General features: G+C 37.0%; 2 protein-coding genes and 1 long non-coding RNA gene across 3 annotated transcripts in view; 2 read left to right on the top strand and 1 right to left on the bottom strand.

Moving 5' to 3' along the window:
- Nucleotides 1–691: 691 nt before the first annotated feature.
- Nucleotides 692–8,145, bottom strand: LOC105385937. The gene is made up of 11 exons (XM_011556401.3): nt 8,015–8,145; nt 7,644–7,879; nt 6,056–7,376; nt 5,558–5,739; nt 4,611–4,826; nt 3,159–4,391; nt 2,695–3,006; nt 2,003–2,332; nt 1,570–1,757; nt 1,152–1,274; nt 692–1,016 (listed from the first exon to the last, which is right to left on the bottom strand). Exons 1-11 carry the CDS (start codon nt 8,034–8,036, stop codon nt 743–745), a joined length of 4,437 nt encoding a protein of 1,478 aa, XP_011554703.3. The 5' UTR covers nt 8,037–8,145; the 3' UTR covers nt 692–742.
- A 157-nt stretch (nt 8,146–8,302) lies between these two features.
- The window catches only part of LOC105393445, a 46,364-nt gene continuing 37,331 nt past the window's right edge, over nt 8,303–17,335 (top strand). Inside the window, exons 1-9 of the mRNA XM_048632175.1 lie at nt 8,303–8,589; nt 9,178–9,311; nt 9,603–9,982; nt 10,485–10,516; nt 12,573–12,694; nt 13,412–13,546; nt 16,068–16,175; nt 16,641–16,740; nt 17,087–17,223. Coding sequence (XP_048488132.1) covers nt 8,460–8,589; nt 9,178–9,311; nt 9,603–9,982; nt 10,485–10,516; nt 12,573–12,694; nt 13,412–13,546; nt 16,068–16,175; nt 16,641–16,740; nt 17,087–17,223 — 1,278 coding nt within the window. The 5' untranslated portion in view covers nt 8,303–8,459. The remainder of the gene's footprint in view (nt 8,590–9,177; nt 9,312–9,602; nt 9,983–10,484; nt 10,517–12,572; nt 12,695–13,411; nt 13,547–16,067; nt 16,176–16,640; nt 16,741–17,086; nt 17,224–17,335) is intronic.
- LOC125491136 lies at nt 14,778–15,723 on the top strand. The gene is made up of 2 exons (XR_007268143.1): nt 14,778–14,874; nt 15,203–15,723. It is a non-coding gene; the product is annotated as an uncharacterized LOC125491136 (long non-coding RNA).

Below are 17,335 nucleotides of genomic sequence, written 5' to 3'. Positions count from 1 at the left end.
AAATTATCGATTTTTTTATTCGACTAGAGATGACATGACAGTCTCAATGTCTTTTTGCCGTAAATGTTATTTGTTAATAAAAATCATTTGATAAACATACTCGTATGAGTGGATCCGCGTAAAAATATTTATAAACAGTAGGTATTTGAAAATAACTTTAAGTTACACATATTCATGTAAGTTATTTTAATGATAAACAGATGGCGTTGTTTTATTGATAGATAAAACAACGCCATCTCGGAACAGCGACTTGACTGAATGTTACTCTCTCAGAATAATGATGGTTTTCCACCGGCGGCGGTGGCAAGGCAAGAAACATCTTGCTTCGCCATGATGGAAATCTACCATAATAGCGGCATCACGATGTTTGATTTCTCTGTAGATCGATCTTACAGGTTTTTTAAATAATCGCTATACCTTGCTGTGTAGGTTTGAATACCTGAGTCCGCGTTGTTCTACGGTGGCAGCCAGCCATGCATTGCTCATTATAGTTTTAGGGGTATGTAAAGTTTAGTAGATGTCTAATAAAGCTGCGTACAGACCGGCCAAACGAACCCCAACGAACGGCTTCCGTTGACCTCCGTTGCCGCAATCTGCCCTGTATTATGTTTGATAAATATCCATCGATGGGCGTTAGTTGGGCCGGTCTGTATGCAGCTTTCGAAGAGCTCTCTCTATACAAACACAAATGTAAAAAGAACATGTTTTATTAGCACAAAACTTAAAATATAATTTATAACATTTAAGCATTACCAGTATACTTATGATATTTCTTATAATTCGAATACATGTTAGTCAAAGTGACCTGACCAGGTTGGCCGGCCAACTCGCGCCGAAGGAACGTCATAGTATGTGTAGAATCAGATGCTTGGATCAACAGAGCTACAGAATTTTCCAGATGCTGCCGCAGCTGTTTCGGAGGTCCATTTATTTCGATGCTGGCACAGACATCGCCGACGGTGTAAGCGGCTAGGCGAGATATGTGCATCTTACGCTTCACAATAGCTTGTGTTAATCTGTGGATAAAATAAAATAAAATATATATTTAGAAAATGGTAACACTAAAAACATTTATAAATTTTGACACATGGCAACACCGAAGCAAATTGCCACATGCAAAAAATGTACACCCAAACAGGCAAAATACGCACTTCTCTATTGAATGTCCGGTTCTTGCAAGTCTCTCCTCTATACTCCTCTCCAAGGTGGTATCGGATGCCCTTTCACAGGCACTCGCTACGAGCTCCCTGTAACAGTGCAGGTAGCATGGCCATCTGCAAGAAAAAATGAAAGGTTTAAGTATTCATTTCTGTTTCAATAAAATTCTGCCCATAATCATTAAGTTTGGAAAGCTATAAATCGCATCCAGTGGCGTGCTGTGGGAGAGACCTACGTCCAACAGTGGACTGCTATAGGTTGATTGTCGCTTCATTGATTGCTATTAACTTTTGTAACTTGTCGAACTCGCATGATTGAATGAATAATGTATTTGTGAGTTTAATAAGGTACAAAAATGTATAGCTACTAGAGAAGCTTACTGTATGGCTATTAAAGAAATATCTAACAAACCTGTCTTCTAAAAGCTCCTCCCGGTTCTGTAGAAACGTGTTCAGCACCGCGACAACACCCTCCGAAAGCTCAAAGTACGCTTGCCAAGAGACTTCGCACTTCACCAGGCTGGTCTTAGCGCCCATCATCAGTTGCGCCATGGCCAGGCACTCGAATATGGAGTCTATGAATTTGTAGTCGAGAGGGATCTGGAATGAAAGAAAATATATTTTATAGCATTATGTTAAGCGGCTCACGATAGTCACTAAGTCACCAGCACCCGGATCTGGAAAAAACAGAGACAACAAAGTACTGTAACTTGACAGCACCTTCGAATAGAATACGAGTTAAAACACTCGAACTCGATTCTATACATTTAGCTCTGTTTTTTCCGGATCGGGGTGCAGGAATAAAGATTTAAAAAAATATTTTTTTGCTCTATAAAAATGATTACCTTCTTAGCAGCAGTAATAACATCACACAGCGAATCAAGATCCAACTTGAAGATTTTACAAAACCCATCATCTACTTTCACTACGGTAACAGTATTTTCTTCTTCATCTTCTTCATCATCGTTTAAATCATTTTTAATATCCACCGACTCGTAGTTTTCATTAACGAACTGGCAAACATTCTCACAAATGCGGTAAAATGTTTTTGATATGGCAACACATTTTCGTTCGACGATATTTGACTTTAGGCACGATGAGAGAAGGTATTTCAACGCTTGATGGGATGTTGTTAGAGTATTGTAACTGGATTCGTCCAGCTTGCCTTTTGGAGTCTGCAACAATAAATAAACGTATAATGTATAATTACAGATACTTGGGTGTATATTGTATAACGTGCGCAGATAAAGCACCAATTTCAAAATGGCGGCTATACCATAAGTGGGAGTAGCAGGGAGCATTGACCGACCTATGAATAGGGAGAAACAGCACGACTCTGTACGACATTTTCATATGGATTCTTTATGTGCGGGCGTTATACCACCTTCACCACTTATACCAACTTAAAGGAGTACCAAGAATCAAATGGCTACCAAATTAGATTCACGAATTTTGCTATGGAGATGGATTGCATTTTATGCCATGATATTTTAATATTTTATCTTTACTTGCAGACAAAAAATAACCTCAAACTCACCTTCAAAATAGACAAAGTAAACAGATCATTGACCACATTCCCAACGAATCCATCAACTGAAAGCAGCTCGCACAGCAACTTAACGGTCAAAGAAATCTCTTCCAGGGCACCCTCCTTATTCTTTCCTTGACATTCAAACAAGAGCAACAATCTGTCTTTAATACTTTTCCATATTTGTATCAATGTTTTGTCTTTTTCTTGGAATATATTGTGGGTTTCTAGTTTCTTCGAGTTTCGCAATACAACGTTGAGTAGTTGCACTGAGAGCTCGACATGCTCGGTCTTGGCCGCCGGCGTTCGAATGAAGGTTATCTGGAAGAAATGTTCACCATGTTAGGTTTACATAGATTTATGTATAAAATGGCTAATATAAATATTAACGTCTAGTACGGGTGTCATAGTTTGTGAAAAACAAAATGTACTTATAACTGTAATATCTATAAAATATAAATAAAGAAACTTACAGCACTTTGAACTAAATACTCCAATCCAGTCCATAGACATTCTAGATTCTGTATTTCATCTGCATTTGTCGTCTCACAATATTTAGAAAGAGTCAGAGAAAATGCTTCCATAGCATTCAATGTTGCCAGGTTACTTTCTGTAATTACCCCACCGTCGTCAGTGTTGCCTGACTTATCGCCGATTTTCCCCAGTTCAATATTAAAATTGATTCGTTTGAGGCATTTCAGTAGCGCTTTGTGTAAGTCCTCTTGGAGTTCAGCCAAAATTGATCTGTAAGCACTGGTGGTTATGGCCCGTTTCTCTTTGGCAATAATTGGCAGAGTCAAGCAAGTGATCTGAAATACTTTTTCTGTAAAATATTCGATGTTTAATGTTTCCTTTTTGACTTTTTGGTTTGTCATCAATATTTTTACGAGTACTTTGACTGTTGCGCTGTCCGTCTTAACTTTTTTTACTGCAGACTCCAACAAACATTTGACGATAAATAGTGGATTTACATTCTTGATTTTCAATGTTAGCAAGTTGATGAAATCTTGATTTTCGAAATCGAAAATGTAGTCTATAGGAAACAGCTTGTAAACATCTGGATACTTGGAAGAAAGCTCAAATATCGATACCAACAGATGGTCAATACTTTTCTGGAGCTTTTTGGAGTCAGCTGACTTTTTCAATGCCAGTAAAACAAATATGGCTGACAACTGACAGTTTTCATCCAAGTTTTGTATTTGCAACTGTTTTAAAATATCTATGTAGCTGGCAACACTACTATCAAATTCCCTCTTGATCGCCATCTTTTCAAAATACTCTGGCGGATTTTTAATTTCACTCAAAAAGTTTGTTAATTCAAAACTGTTTTTGCCGATGGCTTTACTTAATAACGGGCTAACTTCAGCCGTTTCTATGGTCTTTGCCAGATGTTTGAGACATTCCATTACTAGTGCATTTAACAGCTCTCTATGGTTTGAAATGGCTGGATTTTCCAGACACACTTCTTCCGAATTTGCCAACAATGCTTTGATAATCGTCTTAGCTGTTTGTTTTAACTGATGAGAGTTGAGATTTGTGAAGATGGCTCTGGCTATAAAATTATCTTGTGCTAATTCTTGTATATTCGATGGTAGACTTTTGACAACTTGTGTTTTACTTTCAGTGATGACTTCGGAAGCTTCTCCGCCGTTGTTGAGAGTTGTTATCAACTCAGCCGCTGTGATTTTTACAAGTAGGAGTTTGTCCTGAAATAAATAAGTAATTTTAAATTTTATAGCAGTAGGCAAAACTAGGAAAGTTATTAACATAGGCAGAGGTTCCTGCCTCGATCAGGAATCGAACTCGTGACTTTATTTAATGTCTTCACGTCGCACTTTGCCAGAACTATGCAATCATCCAATTTTGTATATTTTCTCAAAATAAACAAAATTTCATATTCTTTCAATAACACCAAAAACACTCACCAAAGCGACCTTAGTCTCTTCATCTTCTACCCTAGAGGCCAACGCAGTCCACTGCTCCCCACTCAAACATGGAAGTAAGAAATTAAAGTCATATACTTCGGCATTCTCCGGCAGTTTCAGAGCAGTGACTTTGACATGGCTGTTGTGAATGTTCAACAGTTTTAGTTGCGCGTAGCTTTTGCATAGATTGAGGTAGGAGCGCGTTAGTTGGGCATTCTGGAATGGTAAAAAGAAATTCTGTAGAAACAATTTAAAATGCAATATTACTATTAGTACCTAATACTATGGTGTATGTACATAGTGCCAAAAATGAATGGAATTCGACCAGGTGTTCCATCTAACGACGGGTCTGTCATCAGTGCAACGCAACTACACTCACGGGCAATGAAAACGTTCCATTCACAAAATTCCAATACCAAACAAACCAATTTTTTTCAATCTTTTAATTTAAGACTTGAACAAAATATTTCCGTTTTTTGTTGGTAGTATCCTGATGCTCCGTTAAATGTACTTCAATGTTGCAGAAGGCGGCAGTAAGCCAGCCTTTTCCGTTTAGGAGTAATTTGGTACTTTTCTCAGTGAAACCCTTTCATTGCCCGTGATTGTAATTCGAATCGACAACCTTTTAGCCATCGACACGGTAATACGGCGAGTGTAATTTCTTGATTCGCATAAGTTACATTTCTATGAATATTTTAACTTTAATTTTTATTTTTCAAAATAAATCAAATCAAAATCTTTATTCATAGTAAAAAACAAATCAACGTAACATAATAGTTTTGACGACTACTATCATAACTAGGCTCACATGTAGCCTGTATTTATGATTAAGTAGACCTCTTATGAGGATCGTAACAGTGATCGGCGGTGACCTGTTTTTCAATGTTCAAACAATATTTTTAATATTAATATTAATATAGTCTAGACATATTCTGATAAACACTTACATAATCCACTTTCAGCAGGCATTTACCGAATTTCTTCAAAACATCCTTCTCAAAGTTTTCAAAACTCATCCAAAACTCCTCAGCAGTCGCCGCCGGCACTGTGTGGTCCGCCATTTTGTTGCTTTCAAAATAAACACACAAAATGGAGGACAGTACTTCTGCCAGTGTCGTAGTTGATGGTCCTGAGAGAAATATTAATAACGTTAGGGATAAAAATGGTTTGGTAACATTAATAATAATATGTCACAACATCACTAGGTATATCTAAATTGATAATTATTCTAACACTACAATTTAATGTACGTTTTTTTGTATCTTGTAATGTTAAAGTGTGTAATATGGGTGTCTAGCCTGAAATTAATGACTATTTTTTTATTACTATAAATAAAGGTTATAATTTTGCTGCTAGTGACAGTCGAGATACTTGACGACACGTTGTTATCTACTGCAAACTGCAACCTAATGTAATGCACAAATTTCTATACTACTAAAACTTACCAACATCTTCTTGCAACATGGCCAAGCAGTATTCCTCGAAATGATTGCAGAGAGTTCCAAACAGATCACTACTCTGTCTAAATAACAGGGTTGATGCCAATTTCCCATACATTTGCAAACTCTCTTTAGGAAACACATCAAATCCATTCAATATTTTAAGTTCAATCTTCTGAGCATCAGTTCCATTTTCAATACACTCCAATACTTTTTTCTTCAGTTCTAATTGCTCTGTGTTGCCAGCTTCCAATAAAGACTTAATATGGGGTAAAATTTTGCCCACAAATGTTGTCCCTCTGCTTAATTTAAAAAGTATTTGCATCAACAAATTCAATGTTTTTGAGTATGATTCTTGTATTTGTAAGTTCGTTTTTTTCGCCACCATAAGAGGCGGTAGAATGACATCTAACTTCTGCTCAATCAACATGGGGTCCAATTTTAATACGGTTTTAATAATTTCCAAGGTTGTTTTATCGATTTTGCCTTCCAATTTCAACTGCCCCATCATCAGTGATTGTAGAAATGTTGCAAAGGTCTTCTTTATATGCATTTTGGTGCCACCAGCAATGTACGTCAGTTTTACCGTAACATCAATTTCATTTTCCAGTATAACTTTTAACATGTGCAGCAACATATTTCTTTTGATTTTCTCAGCATTGCCTTCAAATACTATGGTGGGCATTTTAGTAGTTGGCCTCAAATAGTTTTGCTCAAAACCTAAACAGTCGGCTGCCATTACATAGAATAAGAACACCAGTTGACTATCATCTTTGAAGCTTTGTACGAAAATTCTTATATACTTTTCCAGGAAAGTCAGGTCATTTGTTGTCCTTCCATTTGGGAATGTGTAGAATGCCGTCATGACTTTTAGTATACCCTGAATACTGTCCCCTTTCTCCTCTATAAGTTCGTTGACACCTTCTTTTTGGAGCACTGTTCGTAAAAATACAGTAAAGAAAGACTTTTTGCTATTTGGAAACAGGATGCTTTGACAAACATTATGCACATCATTTTTGTTTTCTGTGTCTATGTAATCAAGAATAGTTTCTATATTATCTTTTTCCAAAATTTTGGTTATCAATTCAAGCTTCTTCCTTGAGTCTTTGTAGTACTTTGTGAGTCTAGTGAGGACTCTCTTTGCTAATTCAGTATTTGATTTAGTTTCTTCATTTTTAAATAGTTTTAGCAGTGACTTTGTTAGAAAGCAAAATTCATTTATATGTGAATCCAGCTGGGGCGAGATTTTATCATTTTCTATGAATGTCAGAATGTGTTGAACATCTTTTTCAGTTAAAGGATGATTTTCGACATACTGTGCGGTCAGCTGAAACATTTATTAAGCCATTTAAATACACATACTTAAATAATAGTGATAATCTACCAAAACATGTCGTCCACTGCCATAAATTTTCCACTTTCTAGTCTAATTAATTTGTGGACAAATAAATTATTAACAAATATTATATGAATAAGTTAATTTCAATATTTACAAGTTGAAAATTTACTTTAAAAATATCCTAACAAAAAATATCATTATAAGTTGGGAAGTATACTTGACCATAGAAAGGCAGTAACCAGTGTGCATACTTACAAGGATCAATTTCGTCTTGAGTTCCTCGCTGATGTGATCGGCGGTGTCCACCCAGCCCAGAACATTTCCAAACTCATCACCACTAAGTTTGTTTTCAGATGAAACTTCAAGTAACCATTCTCCTATAGCCCTCTCCTTGGGCACCAGCGGGAAGTAGTGTGTTAAAACTACATTCTTGGCTAGCTTTAAACGCTTCGGCAAAGCGAGAGTCTCGTCTTTTAGTTTACGTTTGAGAACTGAAAAAGAAAAAGATGTGTTTTTTTAGGTTAGTATGTTCAAGTTTTTTGTCGTTTTTAATACAATTATGGGTAATTTTTAACCAGCCTATGATAGTTTGTACACCAGAATACTTATTTAAATATAAATCTTACCGTTTATAGGGTTTTCAGACATTTTAATTCTTAAACTTCGTGAACATAACCTCAAGTTTTTGTTGATGTTGAGGTTGTTTTTTTAATTTTGTAACGTGGGTTTGACATCTGTCAGTTTGAGAGCGCTAAAATGTTGCTATTTTTGCTAAGTTTCTAGATTCTGTACCATAGACAAAGCCAGATATTCACCATCAAGCATGTCGTATGAGTTTTCAAAAACTGGAAACCATAGACAACTATGAAAACTATATTTTTGAGGTGGCAACATTACCGGACGCGCCGCCATTATCAAATAATTTCGCTCGCGCCTCGCGCCATATTGATTTGTGTTCGCGCTGCCTTCGAGAAATAGTGAAATTATTTATCCCATTGCTATGAAACTACAGCAATATTCGTGTTGATAGTAGGAAACTTAAGATATCGTGTCAGTGATCGGTGATTAACCATGGATCCTGCTAAAATGAAAGTGGTGGACCTGAGGTCCGAACTCGGAGCCTTGGGTTTGGATACGAAAGGGAATAAGCCGGCGCTTGTAGAGCGCTTGAAAAAGGCTCTAGAATCAATGACTGGGAAAGGTATTGTCTCTATGATTTGATTTCCTTCCACGCTACGTTATTTATTAACAACTATTACTGGTCACAAAATATTTGCGCCTTTGTTTTGTAACTAGTTTGGTTGACCGCCAATGCCTGATGCTTTCCCAAACAACACGTGTCAAAACCCTACTTGTTATATCATTATACCCGCAAATTTTTCTCCTCACCTAATATTGAATGTTATAATATGTAGGGTTATGTACAAACCCAACCATCATCAGCCAGTATGCTTTTGATAACCATAATAAAGTTGTCTGCATCTTCTCAACATAGCCGTTGTTTGGGCGGCATTTTGGTCGATGACAACAACATTAGGTCATATTTGTGTTCCGAAGGTATCATTTGAGATATAACGTTATACAAAATTAGGATTAGCATAAGCTCTATGCTTTGTTGATGTTGGTTCACAGCAGCAAGCTTAAACAAAACCTTGTAAAATTTATAATATTTGGTATACATTCTGTGAGACTTGAATTATAAGCAAAACATAATAACATACCACATAAACATCAATAGGTCCTATAACCAAAAGCCTTTACTTTTATTCATGCTTCCCTTACATTTCAGTTCTTCCCGACACCTCAATCTTGGACACATCAACGGAAGACCTGGATGAGACGGGCACTCCGAGGAGAGCTGGCCCCGCCGCCCGGACCCGCCGCAGGTCGTCATCCACCAGGATCCAGGCCACTCCAGCTAAGGTATTGTGTAGATTGTTTTAATGGGTTTTTTGTGGGAATTTTAAGGTAAATTATGTTGGGAATTGATGCATAAACACTTTCTTGCTAGCAATAAGCTTGGATGTAAGATTAGTGGGAGAGGAATTAAATAGTCAGTGTAGCTTACTATTCCAAATCTTCCAAAAGTTTCATTTTATTTCTCATTATAATCATGTCACTACCCATTATTAAAAAAAATTAAATGATGGACTTAAAATGATTACAGCTATATTATGAGTAAGTACAATATTTCACCATATATACTAATTCTAGGCACCGCGGATTGAAGAGCCTCCGGCTATTGTCGAGGAGGAGCCCCCAACTACTGAAGAGCCTGCAGCTGTTGTTGCGGAAGAGCCCAAGGAGATTCCAAAGGAGTCCACACCAGAGCCAGAACCGGTTCAAAAGCCTGCAACCCCTGTCAAAGAACCAGAGCCAGAAAAGCCAGCAACACCCGTCAAGGCCCCAACACCTGTTAAGGCACCTACACCGGTGAAAGTGCCGTCTCCAGTGAAAGCAGTGACTCCTGAGAAGCCGAAAGAGCCAGAGAGAGCTCCGTCACCACCCAAGGAAAAGGAGTCGAAGCCGGATACTGGATCGGAGCTGTATGAGCCAGGACTGGACTCTGGAGATGAAGGGGCTGATGATGCAGGGTAAGGTTTTTTAACCTTTGTGTCCCGTAGTTGCGATATTGGGCGAAAAACAATAGATTATTACTGTGTCTGATTTCATGATTCAAACAGGTTCATTTAATTCAAAAATAAGTTTGAGCCTAGGTGTAAAAGTTGGTTTATTATTGTAAAACAAGCAAATGGTTGTATGTAGGTATCTATTCACCAGACAAATCACAACTACCTACTATGGTGTAACAATTTTATGATACTAGCAGTGGGGCTTGTTGATAAATATTTTCTGATATTTCAACCATATTGTAACATTTCTAACCATACAATGTAGGTCAAAGCATTGCCATAGCAAATATAGTATTGATTTTATGTAGATTACTGGTTGTTTAATAATAAGCATAATTACATAATAGTCATTGGTCATGAGCATGAATCATAATGATCCGTTATTAGATAGATGGTATCAGGGTCGTGTAATTTTAGTTAATTGTAATTTCATATATTTTTCAACATTTATACTTTATTTCAGGAGCAAATCCCCACCTCCAGCTGAAGAAAAAGGTTAGTTTTTTTTTAAGTTGTATTTTTTATGTTCCCAAACATAATTCAAAAACTTTTTTAAATGTAATATCTTCATAATTTATCACACGAAGAGGGCGATATCATTCAACAGTGCTAAGTCGCAAAGTGGCATTTGTTTATAAACAAATTCTTTCCTCTTGAATCTTTATTCACACTTCACCAGACTTCTCTTCAGTTGAGAGGTGAATGATTCAACATAGTGATTTATGTGTTGCAAAAATTCTGTTACAACCCTAGATACCCCTCAAGATTAGGGCCAATATCAACAGTGAAAGGGACGCAAAGTGAACAGTAGTTTTATTTATAAGACATTATAAACTGTATGTGTAAAGTCCGAATGTGTAAAAACAATTGGCACTACATTCAACCGTTTTTTCGCATTGCACAAGACTTCAAGAATTGCTCTTTCTCGCTTCCCATTCAGTGTAGATTATGCCTTATTCACATCACAGCCTATCACATCGTCACTGCACGGGTCTCCTTCCAATGAAGGAAGGGCTTTAGGCCCATATCTTATTAACCTCTAGAATGCCGTGTGCCAGATCTGTCCCAACCCCCCTTGTCTGCCTAGTGACAGATCTGTCCCAAGAGCACTTCATCGCGATTTTTGTGATTTTAGTTATTAATTACCACGAAATAGAGTATGAAATCACCTGTAATTTATTCTATATGAGTGAAACAACCATCGACAACATTCATTGAGTCAAAAACTTCACTTGTTTACTAGTAGCGCGAAATTCAAATTTTGGTACCTTGAACAGTCCTTGTACTCGCGACTGTTGGTAATAAAATAGTGATTTCGTATGGAAAAAACGTCAAAAGGTAAGTAAATACTATGTTTTCTTGTTATTTATTCAATTTTGAAGGTATAGTGATAAATCAATAATATAAAAAATTACAAAAAATGTAGTTTTTATCGATCTAAAATTGTACCGGATTATTGCCTGAAGGGTGCGTAACTTTCTAAACTGTTTTCTAGTCTTTTATGTAAAAACATCAATAAATTATTTATTTCATTTATAAAGATAATTTTATTGATAATACATATTTATATCGGTTTATTCAATAAATAGCCAAAATATTAGAGAATATCTATATTTATCAAGGTGCATCCAAAATTCACACACACACATACGCAAACAAAATGGCCGCCGCTCGTGTGTGTACACGAAGTGCGTTAGGTTGTTATACAGCGTGTTTTATTTTTTAGGATCTTCGCTCTAGTAAACGTGAAGTTTAGGCTCTTTAGAATGATATCGGTGTGTAGATGAGTCTGAGAGGGTGATCACCTGTCCTATTTATATAAATAAATATATGTATTTATATATGTATATATTTATAGTATGATATTTGTGGAAAGTAGGTTAACAAATAACTAAATATGATTCAGTAAGTAACTTACTTTTAAGTTTTTATAATTTAGTATACTAAAATACGAAACATTATAAAAATATTATCATTCATGTTTTATTTCATCAAAAGTGAACACCCTTGATTTGGGACAGATCTGTCACACGGCGCACTGGAGCAAGCTCTTGTCACGCACACATGCACATGTACAGAAAATTGAGTCTTTTGAAATAAAGCAAATTATAATCAGTTTTCAAAATGTAAATTATGAATCTATTTACTCTAGAGTTTATATTTTATTGATATCAGTTGATAGCTATATAATCTCTTCAAGTAATAAATATAAAAAACCTGGATTGAAACTAAAATTATATTGAAATAGAGGTATTTTTCTGTGATGGGTGCAGTTTCAAGTAAAAATCTGTAATCAATGACCTATAGAAATCAAATAAAACAATTGTAACCAATAAAATTCATTGTAACACGTTCGTTAGCTATCTAACAATAAATTACAATCGATACATTATTGATTACCAAACAATAATACCCAAATATTCATATAAATGTGATTCCCGCGCGGGCGCTCTCTACTGTCAAAAAGCGCCGGCAGACGGCGGTTACATGTGTGCGCGGCTGCTCGGCATAGGAAAGGTTAACAGTAACTTATTCACTTGACATTCCACAGCTGCCCCCGAAGAGTCGATGGAGACGGATCAGGCTTCGGAGGAGAAGAAAGATGGTGATGAGGCTGGCAGTCAGCCGGCCGAGGGAGATGCTGAGATGAAGGATGGAGAGAAGGGCGAAGAGGTAAGAGATTCTTTACCATATTTTTTGCCCCCAATAAAAAGAGGGTTGTTATAAGTTTAAGATGTCTGTATATCTGTCTGTGGCAATGGCTGAACCGATTTTCGTTTTGTTTTTTAGGGAGACATTTAATGTTACTTGGAGTGCCCTTATCCATATTTCATAAAAATCGGTTCAGTAGTTTGAAGATAATCAGAACTTTCTTACCATATTTTTAAAAGTTGTTTAAAAGTCGTCATAGTTGGCCAAGTGAACAAGTTGACTCTTGTGCAGAGGACGTAGGACTTTAGGTTCATGATTATTACTCCTTCGATAGTAGTAGTATTTAATTATCGAAATACACACGGAGAACACTGGTTGTAATGTGTAATATGCGTAATCAGGCCAGGCCAGTTCATCTGTTAAATTGCAAAAGTTAAAATAATTCTTTTTTTTACGTAGGTAATAGCATTAAGTTCAAAATATCGTTGCCATATTTAGACTAATACTGGTAAAATCCTAATCCTAACTAATATTATAAATGCAAATGTAACTGTGTCTGTCTGTTACTCTTTCACGCCAAAACTACTGAACGGATTTGAATGAAATTTGGTATACATACGGTCTAGACCCTGGGAAAGAAGTTAGGCTACTTTTTATCCCGGAATTCCTATGGGATTTTTTTTAGGGCTTAGCAAAGCTCGCGGGAACGGCTATGCTTAATAAGTTTGTTCCTTACAGCGTCAGCGTTACATGACAGAAGAAGAGGAATGGGACGAGCTGAACGAGAGACTGAAGAAGAAGGAAGAAGAGCGGATCGAGCGAGAGAAGCAGCAGGCGGAAGAAGACGCCAAGAAGTTGGAGGAGGTCAGCAAGGTAAGCTAAAGTCAAAGTCAAATTGATCATATGAAATTCTCATCCAAATTGTCATCCTTTCAAAATAAGACTTGAAACTAGTTGGTATACAATACAATATAATCGTAATGTGTGTATGAGCAGAGCTAACTTCCAATCACCACCATGCATTAAGAGCTATGCTGTTTTTCATCATCAGCCAGAAATCGTCCACTGCTGGTCATAAGCCGTCCAAGTGATCCATTTGCGAGAAAACAGTCGGTATGCCTACAGTACAAACCTACATAGCCAATGGAGGATTCAAAGGTCTGGCAATATGGCTACAAGGAATGTTTTGTTTGTAAACAGTTTGTAGACGCTTGTTATAAGAAATCGCGATAAAGGCATAATAGTTGTAAAACGATAAGGCGACTTAAGCATTGATAACAGTCATAAGCATTTGAATAAAAACGACTCGTAGCTCTAGCATACTATACGAAACCAAGTTAATTTTATTGTTAAGCACTAAGTTTCTTAAAAATAGAATATAATATAATTAGTTTATTAAGAGTGAAGTCTGAATCCACAGACAAACCAGTAAACTGGTTTTGTGGGTCATTGTCAATTGTAATGTGTTTTTATGATTACTTAATAAATACATTGAAACAAACAACAAACAAGGATGTTTTACATAAATAAACATTTCTGGCTGATGATCAATTTATCCTTTAATAAAGCAAATGCAATATGAAACCGAATATGACACCTAAATATGAAATAGGCGTTTCTCTGATGGATCGTATCAGAAATGAGGTTATCCGTCAGAGGACTAAGGTTACATAGCTGTCAAAATATGCAAGCTGAAGTGGCAGTGGGCTGGTCATATCTGCCGGAGAACCGATAACCGTTGGGGTAGACGAGTTCTCGAGTGGAGACCACGAACAGGCAAACGCAGCGTGGGACGCCCTCCTGCCCGCTGGATTGACGACCGTAGGCGGGTGGCGGGTAGTGGTTGGATTAGGAAGGCCGAGGACCGAGTGTTGTGGCGCTCCTTGGGAGAGGCCTATGTCCCATAGACTTAGTATATACTAGCGTATAGACGAACAAAGCGAGCGAGGGAGAAGAAAATCCCTTACGGAAATTTGGCAAGATAGAAAAGGATAGCGAATCCAATGAAACTGTGACTGGTTTTGAATGACAGAGCGTCACAATTCAGCACGTGGAAAATCAACACCTTAGTATTTTGAATTTTTTGCGTACATCGTGGTTTATTTTCAGTATATCTAATTGTATTCAACAATGGTAACATCTTCTGCGAGTGATTGTGGCGTTAATCATAGAAATAATCCTGAAAATTGCACATTTCACAGGTAAATACCAAAATCGTCATCACTGCTATGACGCGTATATTTTTGGTTAAAACTTGTCTTTTATCCTGTATTTAATATAAAATAATGCCAATGCTGTTGTTTACTTTCATATTTTATGTATGTGGAAGTCCATTTGTTAATAATTTACAAGATTTTAGTGGATATATTTTTCTTCAATTTATTTTACATGTACGCTAGGGATTGACTCAAATTAATCGATATCATTATCGATATTTTATCTTGAATGTTAGCTATAAAAATAAGTCAGGGCAAGGCACATCTTTTAACAAATACATAAACTAATTATTTTCTATAATTTGTCCAACAGATTCCCTCTATAGATATTATAATAAGCCGAACGTGGTTGAAATAAGTTGGACGCGTTGGTTGGAATCCAAAGAAGAACTCTACCATTTGCAGCAATTCGACTTAAGAATGAATGTAAACTTCATAATTTAGGAAACGAAACTGTAATGAACCAGTTAAATAAATAAATATGTGGGAACATCTCAGACACGGCCATCCGAGGCAGAGCCTGTAATATGGGTCAGACAGCTGATATATCTAAGATTGTTCTGTTTAAAAGTCAATAAAATAAGGAGCGATGAAAAAAGTGTTTTTATTTTTATTTATGCATTTTTTTACACTATGTCAAAATTATAATCTGGACAACAACAGTCTATGGAACAACTCTCCAAGGGTCGAACATCGAACTTCAATAACTTATCGATGGTCCTCCAAAGTAAAGAAAGGTACATCACTAGCTAATGCACACACTGAAAAATCAAAATTGGTCACGTTTTATCGAGCTGTCAGTTCGTCTATACGCTAGTATATACTAAGTCTATGCTATGTCCAGCAGTGGATGATTATTGGCTGATGATGATGATAATATGAAACCAACCTCACAATTACATATATTTATACGCACTATAATATGATACTCGTACGATAAAACGTATAGAATCTAAAGTTCTTAAAATATTTTGTGCATGGATAGGTCTTATTATGATGATGATAGTAAGCATACGCATGATAAGGAGATTTTTATGGTACACAATAACACACCATATATTATGTTACAATGAAATAAGAACAAAATTATAAGATTCATCAACTTATTCACCTGCACTTTCAAAGGCTCCTAAAAATGGTCAAGGTACATGTTTCATAGTGCATTAATTACCCAACAGGACCCCATAAAGCTGCAGCGTCTGAAGCGCAAGCAGGAGAAGAAGAAGCGCTGGAGCGACTTCTACAGCAACGTGGCCATCACCAACGAAGTGCTCACGCCGCCCACGGTACGTATTACACCAGCTGCCGCTACATGGGTTCGATATCGACGTAGATAAAAGGCACTATATCGCGATTCGTCATTAATTAGGAGTTGTGATTGGTGAAACGCGCTTTAAAGAGTTTATCGGCGTCGATAACGAACCCGTGTAGCGGCTGCTGTTTTAAAGTATAGAAATTCCAAGGTTGGGACCCTGTCATGTGAAGGCCTAAGGATCCGTTCACAGACAGACTTGGAGAAGAGAGCATTTTCGAATTAGTACCTTCAGTCATTGTAACAATGTTTATTTTCGCATGTGCGCCCATTTTTACATTAGGTACTGAATAAATAGACACAACCAAAAATTTACTATGTTGCTCAAGGTGTTCTCAAGGTTCTATTTCCAACATTATCTTTTCTATCTGAGTCATTCTTCTTCCTTTAGAATACTGAATCATTTAACAGTAATGTAATAATACGTGTTTGTTCGCAGGAAGAGCCAGCGGCCGTCGCTAAAGGCAAGAAAGACGAGGTGGCCGAGAAGAAAGTTACCGAGCCTGAACTTGATGAGGACAAGATTACTCTGTCTTGGTGTAAGTAGCTCTGAAGCAACATTTGTTAAAGTGCTGTTGGTTAAAGCTTTATGGCTCGCGCACATTTTGAGTTGTGCCCCAGTATTACTAAATAGCTGTTCCCGCGAGCATATCTTCGCCTCAAAAAGTATTCCCGTGGCGATAAACTGTCTTGACTTTCATACTTTCATCCCCTATTTTACCCCTTTAAGGGTGGAGTTACTGAAAATCCTTTCTTAGTGCTCACTTACACTACCTAAGAAGCCTACGTGTCAAGTTTAATGATTGTAGCTTGAGCCGTTTAGGCTGTGCGTTGATGCCTAATCAGTCACTTTCTTTTATTTATATAATTAATTAAAATTTACAGACGACAGCGACCTAAACCAGTACATCGAGGTGCCAGACCTGACATCAGTAGTGCCACTAACCGAGGGCGCGTTCAGCCACGCGTGGGCCGGCGCGCGCGCCTCGCACGCCGTCAATAAGGGGAAAGTGTGCTTTGAGGTACGTTTATTATGTATTACTGACATAGACCTCACCAATTCGGCTTTGTTAATCTGTGAAATCCATACATACACTTTACGTCAGCTTCGACAGATAAGCAAAATCGAGCACA

This window comes from Plutella xylostella, chromosome 31, assembly GCF_932276165.1.
Source record: "Plutella xylostella chromosome 31, ilPluXylo3.1, whole genome shotgun sequence".
In the NCBI taxonomy this organism is placed as follows: Eukaryota; Metazoa; Arthropoda; class Insecta; order Lepidoptera; family Plutellidae; genus Plutella; species Plutella xylostella.
The sequence above is the reverse complement of the archived record's forward strand: the minus strand, read 5'-3'. Positions and strand labels throughout refer to the sequence as shown.

Coding starts and splice junctions, on each gene's coding strand:
- LOC105385937 (XM_011556401.3), bottom strand. CDS start 8,036: ATGTCTGAAAACCCTATAAACG. Junction 3,007..3,158: donor AGTATTTAGTTCAAAGTGCT/GTAAGTTTCTTT, acceptor CATTTCTTCCAG/ATAACCTTCATTCGAACGCC. Junction 2,333..2,694: donor TTACTTTGTCTATTTTGAAG/GTGAGTTTGAGG, acceptor TTATTGTTGCAG/ACTCCAAAAGGCAAGCTGGA.